This window comes from Zalophus californianus, chromosome 4 (genome assembly GCF_009762305.2).
Source record: "Zalophus californianus isolate mZalCal1 chromosome 4, mZalCal1.pri.v2, whole genome shotgun sequence".
Taxonomy (NCBI): Eukaryota; Metazoa; Chordata; class Mammalia; order Carnivora; family Otariidae; genus Zalophus; species Zalophus californianus.
In genome coordinates this window covers 91937807-91954739 of record NC_045598.1, presented here as the reverse complement: position 1 = coordinate 91954739, position 16933 = coordinate 91937807, and the positions used below count along the sequence as shown (strand labels likewise).

At 51.5% G+C, this 16933-nt stretch overlaps 1 protein-coding gene across 1 annotated transcript; it reads left to right on the top strand.

Moving 5' to 3' along the window:
• Positions 1 to 1311: 1311 nt before the first annotated feature.
• MYBPHL (myosin binding protein H like) lies at positions 1312 to 13375 on the top strand. The gene is given in 10 exon segments (XM_027601294.1): positions 1312 to 1456; positions 9560 to 9648; positions 10207 to 10321; positions 10324 to 10401; positions 10632 to 10705; positions 10707 to 10772; positions 10916 to 11075; positions 11177 to 11313; positions 12312 to 12498; positions 13365 to 13375. Coding segments are annotated over 10 exon segments (1062 nt in total).
• Positions 13376 to 16933: the final 3558 nt, after the last annotated feature.

Genomic DNA, 16933 nt, shown 5'->3' with positions numbered 1-16933 from the left:
TCCTATCGACTCGGCCTCCAAATTGAGGGCTAAAGGGGAAAAATGAGTGTAAAGAGCCCATTCATTCAACCACACTCATCTTTTTTTTTTCCATAAAAGAAAAGGGTGGTGGGAAGGAGGAAGCGGGTATGTGGGAACTCTGTACTTTCCATTCAACTTTACTGGGAACCTAAAACTGCTCTAAAAAGTAACGTCTTTACACACACACACACACACACACACACACACACACGGGAGGGGATGCTGGTTTCTGGAGCTACTGAAGGGAGGATATGATAGGAAACCATTTAGATGCAGGGTACAGAACATGAGGAATGATGGCTTGGTGAGCCGAGACATCATGCAGGACCTTTAGTATGTAACTAACACGGTGGTCTGGCCACTTCCTTCCACTTAATCATTTTCTCCTCAACACAGTCATGGCATCATCATCCCTGGTCTCAGAGCCCAGGGCCCTGGGGTTCAGAGTTCGTGATTTGCCCAAGGTCACCTAGCTCATGAGTGAGTGGCACAGCCAGAAGTCACACACACGTCCTCCGGCCTCCTGCCCCAGGCCGCCTCTCACTTTGCTGGTGCTTTATCTCAGAGGGGCACATGCCGGCCTGACCTAAAAATAGCTCACATTTATGGAGCACTTCGTCGGCTACATTCTGCTAAGCGCTTTACACAGATTACCTCTCGTAATCCTCGCGACAACCCTATGGTCATTATCCTCTCTGTTTTACAGGTGGGGAAACAGACCCGAGAGAGATGTGATATGTGGCAAGTCACACAGGCTGGTGGGTGATGGAGCCAAATGGGAGGCCAGGTAGTCTGGCTCCGGAGTGCGGACTCCGCCTTCCACTGCCACTAGGGGGTTAGACGGAGGGGATGGGGACAGACCCCCGAAAAGGGCGAGTTGGCAAGACCTTACAGCTCGCTGACTGTGGAGCAGAGAGAGAGAAGGAGCCCTTAAAGGTGTGCCTGTGAATCTGCTAAGCCTGCTGAGCCAGGGCCCCATTGTGTGGTCTGTGCGTGCAGTCAGGGGAGCTGTTAGAAGCTCAGGCCCTCCCCTCCCTCCGCAGTGCTGTACGAGGGCTGCCCCTTCAGTCCTCCTGCGGCTATTCTGGGCTGCTGTCTGATGTCCCTCTCTTCCCCAGTCCCTGCTTCAGCCCTTCTGCTGAGAGTAGCCGGGTGGGAGAAGGCCAGGCCAGTTACATAAGCCTGTGGCTGGGACCCTGGGAGACCGGGCTGGAGAGCAGGTGCTTAGCCCCTCCCTCACCACCAACAGTGAAAATCTCCCGCTGGAGCCCAGCCTTGGGGTGGCCCAGCATGGAAGCAGCCACAGCTCTGGAGGCGGCCTCGGGATCCACACTGAAGGTGAAAGAAATGAGCCCAGCCGATGCTGAAGGACCCCCGGCTTTATCTCAACAAGAGTCCGGCTGCCCCATTCCCCAGCTCCTGTCCCTTACAGACGGTGACCTGGGGGGTTGGGAAGGGTGAGACAGCTGGGATGGTAGGAGTTGGGAGGTCTCCCTAACACCCGGCTGCACCTCCTTAGCTTTGTGCAGAGGTGAGCGACTTCATGGGTGGTACCTGGGACGGAGGAGCATTAGTTGGAGCCCCCACCCCTTTCCTTGGTGGATTCTTATTTGCTGCTCAAGTGTCTCTGCTAGGTTTGTGCTTTTTAGCTGAGAAGTCAGTGAATGGTGTTTGTGGCACTTCACAGTGACTAAAAATGATCTGTTTATATTTGTACCTGTATAAAATGTCTGTCCCGGGGACCGAGGACCAGATAGACTAATACCAGCTAGGAAGGGAATGAGGGGTGCGAAGGTGGCCGTCTGCATTAGAAGGGGGAGATGAAAAGCTTCTAGCAACCAAGAGGCTGGGTGGTGAACAAACAGTGCATGACACTCTGCCTCTCCCTGGGCAGTGCTGGGGGTCCAGGACCTACCCTAACACTCCAGCTGGCTCCCAGGGAAAACCCCAGCCTCTCAGGTCCCGAGCCCCATGGACGAAGGAGGACCATTGGCCTCCCTTCCACAGTGGTGTCTGTGGGCCTCTAAGCAAAGAGGCACTTTTGAGCCAGGAGGTGGTGGGTGGCCCTGCCAGGCCCGGGTGTCCCTGCTGGCGGCCCAGCCGCCCACTCCGCAGCTGCCCCTGGCTGAGGCCTCTGCAGCTAACAGCTCTGCGAGCTCTGTGATGTTCACTTGGGCTGTCGCCACTGTGCCTGGCTCGACCGACTAGAGATGGAAGGCAGGAGCCAGGCTTTTTCCTTCTCCTGTGCGGTAATTGGGAGGAGGGACCACAGGCACCTCGCACATTTAAGACGGTTACCTGCACAAAGTCTGTGCTTTAGGCCCCTTGACATCTTGAGTGCAGGGGATGCAAAGACCGCAAGCAAGCAGCTCATGGAACCCCAGAGTAGGGAGAGGTAGGAGAAGACGTGATCTAGACTCTGCCCAGTGCCCCCTCCGGCAGCTCTGTGCCCTTGGACAAGCCAACCAACTGCTCAGTTTCAATTTCCTCCCTGTAAAATGATAAGAATACCTGTCTAGCAGGGCGGTTGAAAGAATTGTTGAGATGATCCAAAGTGCCTTGGAAGAGGTCAAACTAAGATGCGAATAGATAATAAGATATTTCCAAGGCAGGAGTGAAGACTGAGTCTACCTGCAAATGGGGCTGGGTAGGGAAAGTTGGCTGCCTCTTCTCATCCTCCTGGGAGACGCTGAATTTTCGGGAGCTGTTTGAATGTCACAGGCAGAGAGCCGGTTGAATTTGCTCCATTGAAAAGGAGCTTGGGGTAACAGAAGTTATTGTGAGCACATTAGGCTGGAATGGTCTTGAGGCAGAAAACCAGTTCCTTCCCCAAAAGGTCCAGGGAATAAGCCACAGAGTGAAAATGAGAGCCGGGACTGCTGACTCCCGACTTGGCTGATCTCCCTAAGACCCTGGGGGAGGGCATCCAACTCACCCACGCTCCTCCCTCTGGCTGTGAGTGGATGCTGTGGGCCCTGGGCTCCTGACAGCCCCTGGCCGGCCGCCACAGTGCAGCCTCAAGAGCCCCCGTCTCAGGACCACCAGCGCCAGCAGCTCGATTCATTAGCCTTCCAGAGGTCAGTGATAGTAAGCACTGCTTGTGATACTTCGCAAAGCATGTTCGATTCTGTTATCTGCTTAGAGAAGATAGGAGTTCAAATCCTAGCTCTGTCCTGTAACCCTAGGCAAGTCGGTGCCCTTCTCTGGGCTTCCATTTTCTCATTTGTAAATTGAAGGATAACCTTTTGATGGCTATGGACCCCTAGGAAAATCTGATGATGTCTGTGGAATCTTATTCCAGGAAAAATACTCGAACAAGTTCAGGGAGCTCACAGAATCCCTGAAGCCCATTCAAAGGTCCTTCAGGGTGCCATGGACCTGGCCTAGATGGTCCCTAAGTCCCTGTGAGCTCCAAGAACTTTTTCTTCCTCTTAATGCCTCCTCTACCTGATGGGGAGCACCACGGGACCCAGAGGGGCCCCTCAGTGAGCGTGTGTGTGCATGGGAAACGGAGTAGGCACCAGAGGCGGAAATTCATCTGCAACATCAAAATAACCTGCAACTGGCCAACACTGAGCTTTTAGTCAAGAAAGCCTGCTCTGTGGCTAAATAAGCAGAAGTAGGTGGCCGGCACTGGGAAACAATTTCAGTGTATCCTCAGCACTACGCGGAGGCACTGGGTCCTGGAGGCAGCATCGGTGGGAGGCTGGCGGACAGGCTGCACCCCTGCCGTGAAGAAGAGGAGACTCTGAGACCCAGAGGAAGGGTCCATCTGCTGATTTCAGAGTAACTGCATCTCCTTTCAGTCCAAACTATTCTGTGTCTTCCAGGCTTGGGAAGCTGGAGCCCGTGCCTGGGAGCAACCTTCCTTCCTTTTTTCCTTCTTCCCTCCCTCCTCCTTTCCTAACCTCTTTCTTCCTTCTACAAATATTTCTTTTATGCCTATTATGTGCCAGGCACTGCTACAGAAATAAAATAGGCAAAAATAACTCCCCTTGTGGAGGTTCCATTCTAGTGTAAGGAGATAGACAATAAATAAACAAACAAGATATGTAATACGTCAGAAATGTGCTGAAAAATGAAGCAGAGGAGGACAGAAAGTGCTGGGTGTGGGAAATATGTTTGCTATTTTAAACAGGATATTCAGTGACAGTCTCATTAACAAGGTGCTATTTAAGCAGCAACTTAAAGGAGATGAGAGAACAATGCATGCAGATATTTGAGGTGAATGTTTCCCATGCAGAGAGAACAGTCAGTGCCAAGGCCCTGAGGCAGGAGTGTGCCCTATGGATCGGGGCCACTGTGCCTGTAGCAGCGCAAGGGAGATAATGGTAGGTTTGGGGGCAGAGAGCTAGCAGTACCCTTGTGAAGACTGGCTCAACTCCGAGACTGATGGGCAGCCTGGGCAGGGTTTTAAGTGAGAACCGACATGATCAGATATAGGTTTTAAGGTTTTTTCTGACTCCCGAGTTAAGAATAAGCTATAGGCAGGCCTGAAACACTAGCAAGGTCATCAATTGAGGATGAGGATGAGGGAGAAGGTATGGGGGTTTTAGAAGAGGAAGGTGTCCAGTTGTCACCCAGGAGAATAAGGAGGCTGGGTGGACCTAGGAAGTCTGGAAGAATTGCCAGGGGGCCATTGGGGAGTTAGTGGCCATCAGCCTACAGTCAGCCTCGCTTGTATTTTTCCCCAGTGTGCAGATAGATGTGGGCACTGAGTGGCTGGAAAGCATTTCACTGGGGTTGGCCATGGCTAGGAGAGCGCAGTGCAGTACCAGAGGATTAAGGGATCTGAGCGGGTACACAAGGGAGTGGGTGTAATGACCGGACTGCAAGTTGGGTGGGAGAGAGAGTGGTAACCGAGAGGATGACAGGGAGTGCAGGGGTGGAAAGGCACGGAGTGGAGATCTCAGTGGTGCGCAGGGTCGCTGGTGCTGGAGAGCAGAGCTCTAGGGGCAGAGAGCGTGCTTGTCGGGGAATGCCCGTCCATGTAACAAATAGGCCTCAGAACTGAAGGCTCAAAAACAATAGATGTTCATTTCTATTAAAAAGTTTCTCTATTTATTTCTATTAAAAGTAGTTCTGCATGCAATAATTCCAGGCCCCAGGCCTCTCCCCTCTTGTGGCTCTGCCACAAATCTCAGGCAAGTGTTTGCCTGATTCTATGTCCTTCTGTTTTTTTCTGACCTTAGTTTCACAGTCTTCATGAAGCTGACACTCCTGTCTTTCACAAGTGCTTCGGAGGTCACCTTTCCTATGGTGCTCCTCCAGACAAGTTTCTTTTCTTTTTTTTTTTTAAGATCATTTGTTTTATTTATTTATTTTAAAAGATTTTATTTATTTATTTGACAGAGAGATGGAGGGCACAAGTAGGCAGAGTGGAAGGCAGAGGGAGAGGGAGAAGCAGACTCCCCACTGAGCAGGGAGCCCAACGCGGGCCTCGATCCAGGACCCTAAGATCATGACCTGAGCTGAAGGCAGATGCTTAACCGACTGAGCCACCCAAGTGCCCCAAGATCATTTATTTTTGCGAGAGAGAGAGAGAGAGAGAGAGAGCGAGAGCACACAAGCAGGGAGAGGGGCAGAGGGAGACGCAGGCTCTCCACTGAGCAGGGAGCCCAATGCAGGGCTCGATCCCAGGACCCTGGGATTATGACCTGAGCCGAAGGCAGACGTTTAACGACTGAGCCACCCAGGTGCCCTCCAGACAAGTTTCTGATAAGGCCAAGGCCACATACTGTTTCAAAGCCATAGCTTGCCTTGTGCATTTGCTCTTTTTGGGTAGCCATTCACTCACACAGGCACATGCATGCACACACACATGCTCACAGTCTCGCACACTTGCACACACACTCTATCTCACACATAGGTGCATGCGCACACACACACACCCTTTGTTCTTTCAATGTGTCTGTCTTATTCCTTCACACTCCAGGCCATAAGTAATCATATCAACGTGAACTACACAGCCCTTAAGAAAGTGCTGGAAGAAAGTCTTTAACGGCATGAAGGGAAATTTTGAGAGAATATGAACACTTATTTCCCATGAACATCGAATAAGGAAATGGGCATAAACTTCAGAATGAAATTAGGGTAGAATTAAGAGGAATTTTCCAATCCAGAGGAGTCAAGATCTTTGGACTTTAAGTAGTAGTCTCCTTCTCTGCTAATTTTCGAGGAAGAATTAGACAGCATTCTGTCTGAGAGAAAGGCCATGCTGAGAGCCCCACAGCTCAGAAGCCAATGTCTCTCAAAGGACTTTTCTCAAAATGCCTTTCCCCCAAGACTTTATGATGGAAGAAAACCACACTCAAAGTCTCAAACTGGTCTCAGGAAACCCAGGCTGTGCCGTAGTGCTCTCATCTTTGGTTCACATCCGTCCTGGGCATCTGAGGAGCAGAAAGACCTTGGGCGTCAGGGAAAAGCCACGTTCCCCCAAGGTCGGTACAATCAAGACCTCTCTTGATCGCGGATGTGTGAAAAGAGATGCCCCAAATGAGCCCTCCGATTAACATTCTTAGCAAAGGGGCAGACTGCTCGCTTGTTCAGGCACATGAGAGGGCCTGGGTGGAGCTGGAAAAGAGCATTCTGCTGCCCGGGTACCTGCAGCCGCCAAATACTCCCCCTGCCACCTCCCGCACTTTGTCAGCTGCTTTGGCCTCAAGCCCACCCTCTTTCTCCCCCTGGGGGCTGGGAGCCTGCTGGCAGCCGAATCCTCACCTACTAATCCTCAGACTCACAACATTCTACTAAGTTTGTTCCCTGTCAGTTCATCATCTTGTCAGGGAAGCCCGCTTATCAGCAAAGAACTGGCAGGGGAGCCCCCCCCCCCCCCCCCCGCTCCAGGGAGGAAGAGACTGCCGCCCCAGCTGTCAGCCCTTCTCCTCTGTCTCTCTGCCCGCGCTGGGGTCCCCTGTGCATCTCAGGGCCGTTCTGCTCATCGTCCTTCTGGGCCACCATCTTTACGTTCCACATAAACCTATTTCTTTGATCGTTCTCTTCCGTTCGGGTGCAACAATGCTAACATCTTCCAAGGTAGTTGTCTAAGAAGCACAAGAAGCACCAGTGGGCACAAATAAATACGTCAGCCTGCACCTATCTCTAGAAAAGCCCATTTCCCACCTGAGGTCTGAGCAGGGCTCGGACAGCACATCTTCCAGGCGTGACGACCGGGCTCCCTTCCTCACCCCAACCTGTTCAGTTCTTGAGGGTATCCCTCTGCCTTCCCTTCTTTGCCTCCTCCTCCCGAGGGCGAGATCACCGCCAGGGCCCTGACTGGTGCCCAGGCCCCAGTGGCCAGGGGAGGGCCCGGAAGCGGGCAGATACTCGGAGAACTGGTCCTGCAGGCATACTCTTCCAGATGGGGAGGCAGCCTAACTTCACAAAAGTGTCTCTCCCTCCGAGGCCTTTCCCCCCTGTCTCCTTGCTCCGGCGGCTCATCCAGGTCCTTCTGTGTCAAGCAGGCAGAGTAGGAGACAGCAAAGCTGGCTTCTCCCCAGCTAGCATGAAGGGCTATTTCCCCACCCAACAGTCGGGAACCAAGCCCAACAAGATGAGGTTTTGACCCCCCTTTTCAATTGCCGCCCTCTTTTTCCAGAAAACCCTTAAGTCATATCCGCTTGTTCTCAACTTCTTCGTTGCTCGCCAAGATGGCCACAGGAGGGAACACATCACACAAACACTTCTTCTGTTTTTCATGCCCCACCCCCCTCCAAACCACCAAAGTTGAACAGAGGGCAAGCAGAGCAGTGTCTTTCAGCTGCCAGGGCTCGGTCGCTGTGGTGTTCTTCCGGAGGCGACCGGCCCTGAGCCGCACAGGCAGGACAGTGGCTCAGAGCACTGAGGCCCTGCGTCATTTAGTTCCTGCTTTTGCCAGGGGCCGGGGTGAGGTGCAGTCCAAGACTGTACCACCCAGGGGGAAATGTAAGCCTTGCAGCGAGAAAGGAAGCTAGATCAATAACATGGACAGCGTGCGCTGAGTGTCCGTGTTTATATTCACTTACAGGGGCCAAAAGTGATCTCGAGACGGTGATGGGGGCAGACTGCGGGAGGGAAGGTCCTGGTCTCTAAACAGTGGGCTACAAACGGAGGTGCAGGAAGAACATAGTGGAAACTCTATTTACTTTATTTTAAAGTTCACCGCGCAGAAGTTTGCAGTGTATAACGTACATATTTAAACAGTCCAACTTTTAAGTAAACACACATACGCTGCGGTAGAATGCTCAGGAATGTATTTGCCGGGAAATGTTATCAGAAAGTTTGGAAACCTCTGTCAAACCATTCCGCTGTTTGCCACAGTTGTGAACTGGGTGAGGTTTACAACTGCTCGGATGAATTGTGGGAAGAGGCCGGGGAGTTGGTGGGACCTGAAGCGCTCTCGCAATTCCACTTAAGACGACAGCAGCAGGGGACCATCTCTGCCCAAGGAGAGGCCAGAGCCCCAGAAAGCTGGAAAATGGTGTCACCTCAGCCAGGCTCCCAAGGGAAGCCGGGTGGGATGCTTGCACTTTCTCAGCCAAGGCAGCCCGAGGCTCCCTGAGAGGAGAGAGGTCACAGCTGGGTGGCCTCCACACCTTACACTCAGCACTTTCCTGAGCATCTCCTGCCTCCATCCTGGAAGTCAAGGGACAGAGACTAACCCCTCTTCTCACTGGACACGCCTGGGAGATCACGGAGCGGCGAGCAGCGGGCCTAGTCTTTCCCCGAGTCTGTCCATACAAAGCGATGGCCCATGAACTGGAAGAGCACGGCGCAGGCGCCCGAGCGGGGCAGCGTGCAGAGGAAGGGACCCAGGTGCCAGCTCCCCGAGCAGTGACGTCAGGGCTGCCCTAGTGGTCCAGTGTCACTCTGCCTGCAGAGTGGAAAGCTTTCTCTTCAACTCTGGCATCAAGCTGGGAAGCAGGGCTGACACTTGGAGGTCAAGACTAACACTGAAAGCGGCTTTGATAAAAGCGTTGTTGAGGACAAATGTAGGGAAGGGGGAGAAAGACAAACCACACGTGCACAAACAGAAAAAAGAAATCTCAGTTGATGAAAAGTCAGTAGTTGAGAGTTACCCATTAAAAGAAGTGAGCGTTGGGACGCCTGGGTGGCTCAGTTGGTTAAACCTCTGCCTTCAGCTCGGGTCGTGATCCCGGGGTCCTGGGATCGAGTCCCACATCGGGCTCCTTGCTCGGCGAGGAGCCTGCTTCTCCCTCTGCCTGCCGCTCCCGCTGCTTGTGCTCTCTCTCTCTCTCTCTTTAATAAATAAATAAAATCTTTTAAAAAAAATAAAAGAAGTAAGCGTCAGGCTCACACTCCAGTGGTTTCTGCCAAGACTTGAATGCTCTCGAGGGGATCTTTCAGCCAATCACTCTGCCCTAAATCCCAGCGAGACAATGGGAGCAAGCTTCCCATTCCCTGGGAGAGGACGGATTTGCTGAGCACGTGGGTCATCTGCCCATGGGGCACAGGCAGATGGTATCCACTTCCTCTGAGCTCTGCCCCTCCCACCCTAGGAGGCTCACCACCCACTGTTTTCTTTCCTTCCATCACTCAGAGCACCCCAAGATCTGGCTACCTCGGACCTTGAGGCAGACCTATATCCAGAAGGTCGGAGACACTGTGAACCTACTAATCCCATTCCAGGTGATCATGCTGGTCCCATGCTGGGTCCATGTTGAGTTCATGCTGGGACCAGGCCAGGGTTTTGATTTGGAAACAGATACTAAGAGTCTTGCTGGCACTGGGGCAGTCGTCGTGGCCTGAAATGGAGGGGGCCATGTCACCAGAAGCCTGAGGCAGAATGACCCTTCCATCTGCACTCCTGAGGTAGGGTTTGGGTTGGGCATGCCCCATGTGACGAACTGAGGCGAACCTATGTCCTTCAGTCAGCAGAGGTCTGGGAACTTTTGGTTCAGAGGGCTCTGGGGAGTTTAGGCAGCTATGGTTAGCCCCAGGTGCCCCAGGTGACCTAAACTCTCAGAGGGTGGGAAACTCAAAGCCAACCCCTTCGCTCCTCCCATGATCCTTAGGCTGTTGATGAAAGAGGCGAGTCCCCTGGGACAGTCCACCAATTTCTAACTCAAAGCATTTGCAGTTCAAGTCAGGTCACCATGAGGACCTGGGGTGACTCTGACCCCCCATTGCAGCAGGGAGGGTCACGAGGCCTCTTGGGGTTGCTCACAGCTTTTTCCCATTTCTTAGGGCAAACCCAAACCTCGAGCCACCTGGACACATGATGGCTGTGTCTTGGATGCCAGCCGTGTGAGTGTGCGGAATGGGGAGCAGGACTCCATCCTCTTCAACCGAGAAGCCCAACGTGCGACTCGGGTCGCTACCAGCTCAGTGTGCAACTGGGAGAGCTGGAGACCACTGCCACCACTGACATCCTGGTGATCGGTACAGTGCGGGGAGTGGGAGAGTGGTGGTCCTCAGGGGCTCCTTCTCCAGGCTAAAGCGGGGCCATCACAAGAGAGCTGGGGAAGCCGGGGTGACTCCCCACGGCGAGGGTCACAGTGGTGGGGGAGGGGAGGCATAGCTGAGCAGAGAAGGGGAAGGGCACTCCCGAAGTGAACCCCAGGCATATGTGGGAGTTGTACCATGCCTGCTGCCATGCTTGTCTCTTTCAGAGAGGCCAGGCCCTCCTCAGACTATCAAGTTGGTAGATGTTTGGGGCTCCAGTGCTACTCTGGAGTGGACACCTCTCCCAAGACACAGGCAACACAGCACTCCTGGGATACACCGTGCACCGTGCTGACACAAAATCTGGGGTGAGGCCCAGCTGGGAGGGAGTGTGGAGAGAGAGGAATAATGCATTCTGGAATGGGGCTCTGTAGCTCCATGCGGTGGGCTGAGGTGGAGTGAGTTCACAAAACAGGGGTCTCATTCATGGCATCTTCTTGGGACCCCAAAGCTGTGGTTCCCAGTGCTGGAGCGTTATCAAGGCACCAGCTTCACGGTCTCCAAGCTTATCATGGGCAACTCCTATGCCTTTTGAGTCTTTGCTGAGAACCAGCATGGGCTCAGTGAGACCGCCCCCATCACTGCTGACCTTGTGCACATCCAGAAAGCAGGTGGGGCCTGGGGCCTGGGAGCTGGGAAGGGTTGAGGATGAAGAGTTGAGGAGGGGTGAGGATCTCAGGCACTACAGCGTGGCCCTTCTTGGTCCCCTCAGAGACTGCTTGCAAGACCGAGGGGTTTGCGCAGCGAGATTTCTCTGAAGCCCCAAAGTTCACCCAGGCTTTGGCAGACCGCACGACGGTCAGCGCCTATGACACGCAGCTCTTCTGCTGTGTCTGCGCCTCTCCCAAGGTGAGCGGGAGTCCCGCAGGCTGGCCGGGCCGCGTTGCTCCCTGCTCCTGCCCTAACCTCCGCTGTGGGGAAGAGCATTCTAACCGCATCGTTGTTCCATCCCCACCACCTGCCCCTTCCGCAGCCCGTCAGGCAGGTTATGAAGTCAGGGCCCTTAGAGTCCAAGACAGCCTGATGTGGATGAGGCTTCCAGTTTCCTTTCTTCGTGTCTGTTCCTCGTAGATGAAGATGTCACTTACTGATCAGCTGGCAGCTGGGCGTGAGCTTCAAGTTGTCCCTCTGGCAGAGGTGATGGGGTCCCCTGGTTTCTCCTCCGTCACCCACTATGCCTCACCTGCGCAGGGCCATCTGCATGCCAGCTGTCTAGAGTTGAGGCCATGACCCTTAGCAAGGCCCTTTCCAGTCTAGTCACTGTACCTCTGTACCCTATACTGCATAAAACGTCACTACAACCTTACCAAGTACCTTTTGCATAGAAGCCCTGGGCCAGACTACATGGAGAGAACATCTCAGAAAGAGAATGTCAGCAAGCCCCGTCTAGATACTTTCTAACCAGAGGGGACAACAGTGGGAATAGAATATGAATGATTCAACAATGTATATACAAAAAAGAGGAGATCCTGAGGCCCGGTACTTAGGGATCCATGAGGGACCTGCTTGCACAGGATGGAACAGAAGGTCCCAGCTTTTTTCTAGTCAGGAATACTTGATGAACAAGGCAAGGTTTCAGGTGCTCTTTTAAACCAACAGAAGGAGCTTAAGGCTTTTGAGGGTACTGGAAAGGGAACCCCTCCCCAAATGTAAGGAATGGGGAGCTTTCCAGAAGACCATTATCTCTTCTAGATTCCGTACCACCTGTTCTTCAGGCACCCTACTCCTCCCCCTTTTCTGGCCGGTGTGTCCCCAAGCCTTGTAGGCGAGGAGTCCCAGGGATTGAGCACAAAAAGAACAATTGGTTCTCACCACTCCCGTGCCGTTCCCTCGTCTTTATCTTGCAGCCAAAGATCATCTGGCTGAAGAACAAGATGGATATCCAAGGCAACCCCAAGTACAGAGCTCTCAGTCACCTGGGAATCTGCTCTTTAGAAATCCGCAAGCCTGGTCCCTTTGACGGGGGCATCTACACCAGGAAGGCGGTTAACCCCCTGGGGGAGGCGTCTGTGGACTGCCGGGTGGATGTGAAAGGTAAGGGCAGAACTCATCCCCTCTCTCCACAGCTGGAAAATTCGGGGACGGAGCCACAGCCTGCAGGGAGCAGGGCTTGGCTGGCTCCCCCTGCAGGTGCTCTTGGCACTGTCATCATCAGGATGGATTCGAGGAGCCGTTTTTATTATCCAATATCATATTTCTCTCCAACATAATTCTGTAATACAGAATGGCTAGTTCCATTCTGCAAAGGAGAAACCTGAAGCACAGGGTGGTGATCGGTTTACCCCAAGATTCCCAGCACTGCTTAAGTGAGGAGTCAGCACTGGGGTGGAAAGAGCCCAAGCCTCCTGGCCTTCACTCAGATCGTTTGTCTTGCAACTCTACAGTCTTTGACTCAGTCCAGGAAAGCTGCAGCTGTCTGTTAGGCTTTTAAACAAACCAGAGGACTTGCCCCTCCGGTTTGTTAAAAGGCTAAGCACATCCTCTCTACCTCTTTTAAAGTATTCATTCATCCATCCATTCCTGTCGCCTTGTTCTGACGTCTGTCATTGCATTTAATGTATTGTTATATAAGTGCCTATTTACTGATCTGTTTCTCCATTAAACCAAGAGCACTGTGAGGGAGGGGACAGTCTGACTCGTCTTTGTCGTCCCCCCCCCCATCCCCGCCAGTGTGGAGCCCAGTTTCTGACACACAGTGGGCACTCTCTAAGTGTGCACAGCATGAATCAGGAATGAACGGGCCATTACATGCCCTATTTTTCCCCCTGAGGAGACTCCTGATTAGCACCATGGACTCTGCAGAAACCTGAGAAGTATATCCCTTCCCAGTGCTCCTCCACAAGAACGTTTCCCAGAGATTTCTGAGATGTTAACTCTGAGAAATGTCTGAATTCTTGCAGCTACTCATTGAGGCTCCCCGAGAGGATTAGGGCAACTCTGACAAAGGTAAGGAAAGAGAGACTGGGGTTCTGAATGGAGTAGGTCATGTTTATGGCTAGTGTTGAGTCTGGGACAGATATGTATTCCTGAGTCTTTCAACCATGCAGTCATTGGTGACTACTTTCCTTTTAACCACTTTTTTTGGTAAGCTGCTATCATCTCCGTGGAAGGAATTTACTATAGATGGTACTACTTTCGTCACATCCTCTATCTGTACTCAAGTTGATGACGGGTATGAAACCTAATGGTCCTCTGAAAAGGAATAACATCTACCTGACAATAAGCGGGTTCTGTGGGAGGGAGGTGGGCAGGTGCTACAAGAAAATGCATCAGGGGAACCACCAGGAGTGGGGGATGGAAAAGAGACAGGAAGTTGCTGCTGTCCACTGTTTCTACCTCAGAATCATGAGCATGGTGAGAAACAGATCAGTTTGCTTGTCTTTTACTTTGAAGTTTATGAATTCCTTCCCTTCTGAGAGAAGAAACCACCATTACCTTCGTGTCAATAATAATTAAACATGTGGGTATGTGGTCCCAAGCAGCACATTACTGGCAAAGAGCAACTCAGATCATCGTTTAAAATGGGATAGCTCCTTCAGGTTCTAAATCACACACAGCGGAAATGCTGTGTGCGAACTGATGAGTGGGGCGAGAAAGCAGCTCGTGGGAGAATTAAGGAGAACTGGTTCCCAATGTCTCCTTGGACTTGCAGTTCCTGGCTGATGAAAATTGAGGATGAATACCATCTGAGAAGCCATTTAGTTGAGTCCATCATTGATATAGAGCAAATAAAAACCCTCAGGGATGCATTAAAAGCACAGACTTCTCAGGAGAGCTCTCTCTGCCAGTTGGCTTGCAAAGACAGTTCTCTGGCCACCCCTCAGTTCCCTCTCTGGGTTAATGTTAATGTTACAGTGGGGTTAGCCTTGTCAGCGGGACTTGCTCTGCTACCTCTCTCTCAGCAAGCACACAGAAACAAAGCAGGGTAAGTAGAGAAGTGACAGCACAGGACCCAGGGAGCACGAAGCGGATTGCCTCAGCATCCTGGATGTACGCTGGGTGTTTGCTGTTACAGCCACAACATACCGTTTCTTTTCTGTGCCTCCAGGAAGCCTGACTGGGGCAAGACTGTGTTCTTAAGGAGCTCCGGCACAGCGTCTGGTTTGGGCTAATCTAAATAAATGTGTGGATCCTCAGTGGCTAAGTGTCCGTCTGTTTGAGCCTTTCTCTATGGGAAAAAACATTTAGAACACTGGACTCCTTTAGCCAGACTGTATGGAATCTGCAGACCCTCAGACTCATCTTTCTCCTCATATCCACATTCTCTTCCACAGAGGTTTCTAACACTGTCCTTTTGTCTAGAGTCTATGACAGAGCTGAATTCATCTCTCCAGTGCCTGGTGCTGAAAGAGATGCTGAACATGACTTGCTCTCTTCCTCTCTGCGCCCTCCGGTATGAGTTGGAAAACAGGATGCACATCCATCACAGAGACGCAGACAGCAGAACACATAAACACGTACATAGCTAAGTGAAGACAGAGCACTAAGACTTGAGGGCTGGGAGACACTGAAGAAACTGGAGCGGTCTCATTAAGCCCTGGGGAAAGAATAAAGGTGGGGTGCCCTTGCCTACACTTTTGTTTTCATTCTTATAGCAAGTAAGATCTTAAAGGAATTCTGTGATGGGATCTGCAAAAGAGAAATTCCTCCCATCCTAGCTAGGATGGGCATGGTGCTCTTCCCACCAAGAGCTGGAGTCTGTTTCCCCTCCCCTTGAACCTGGGCTGACCATGTGACCTACTTTAACCAAAAGAATATAGTGGAGGTGATGCTGTGCCAGTCTGGGCCTAGACCTCAAGAAGTCTAGTAGTTTCTGCTTTTGCTTCTGGAAGTCAGCTCCCATGTAAAGAATCTCAGGACAGATTACTGAATTAGGAGAGGCCACATGCAGGACAACCAAGCATCCCAGCCGACAGCCCGCACCACAGCCCTAGATATGTGTGGCCACCTGAGACCCTTCAGCTCCAGTCAAGCCCAATCTACTGCCTGTGGAGCCGAGAGAGGTAGTCCTCCCATGAGCCTGGCCAAACTGTAACATCATGAGATGAATGGTTGCTGTTGTTTCAAGCCATGAAATGTTAGAGTGGTTTGTTACACAGTAATATGTAACTGAAACAGCCTTCTCTGCATCAGATGCTTTGAATGCTGAATGTTAGGCTTTATCTCTTTTAATTTTCATTTTTCAAATGAGGAAGTCAAAGTTTATAAATTGCTCCAAGTCATGCAGCTGGTAGTAGCAGACCTGGGATTTGAACAAGATCTGCCTGACTTCAGGCCTTCCCTCTTTTCTGTCCTCTCTTTCACCCAGTGACCCTCACTGTAGTGAGTCTGGGTTGGAATCATGGGTTTAAGAAAGAAATTTTTTTTTTAAGATTTTATTTTTTTGTCAGAGAGAGAGAGAGAAAAAGCACAAGCAGGGGGAGCAGCAGGAAGAAGGAAAAGCATGCTCTCTGCTGAGCAAGGAGCCTGATACGGGACTTGATCCCAGGACCCTGGGATCATGATCTGAGCCAAAGCCGGACGCTTAACCAACTGAGCCACCAGGTGTCCCTGAAAGAAAAGATTTCTAGGAGGCAGTAAATCTTAGACAAGGCTTTGGGGGCAGGGGCAGGGGTGTTTTGGCTGAGAAGAGTGAGAAGGGCTTTCTGTTCACACCAAAGGTCTATTTTCAGTTGAGGCAAAGTGTCTATTCCAGCCTTTCTCGACTGGAGCACTATGAGAATTAAGCCCCAGTGCCTCCATCCATTACATGTCATAAATTAACTTCTTCTATGCATTCAGAACATTACTAGTTATGTAGCATCTTGGGAAAATTGAGAAAGTAGCCACACAAATTATTTGTAGGGTCTAATGCCCTTGCTGAGAATGTTGGGTTGGAGAGAGTGGGGGAACCAGAGTCCAGGGCCAGATAGTCATGTACGCAATGGCCAAGAGGCCTCCCTCCAGCTGAAGCAGGACCTACGTCAGGAAGGAGTGGAATACTCCGTTATGATGCCCTAAGCATCAGTTAGACCTCTGGCCTCAGCCCACAGCCCCATGCCTCTGCTGTCTGTTGAAGTACTCAAGGACCATCCCTTACAGTTGATCTATTCTGAACCTTCATGATGAAGGAATAAAATCTTCACACTGAACGAGACTTCCAGTCACAGTGACTCTCTGCACATTCAAGAAGGATTGCCCTGGAATCCTTAATTTTATCATTTATGCATTCAACACTATGGAGTGCCTTCTGAACTAAGGCCGACCACGTACCTGGGAGGGGGTGTGATCTCTTTGTTACTTCATTTATTCACTATTTATCCAAAATCTTAAACATCTGTTCATATGTATCATTTTGGGGTTGAGCTAACATGGACAAACAATTCCCAGAGTAGTGGCCTTATGCTGAGTAAGAACTCTTGTGCCTGAAATCTCTATTTTCTGATTTTGTTATTATTTTGATGGAGGAGAAAGTAGTTCGGTTGCTTTT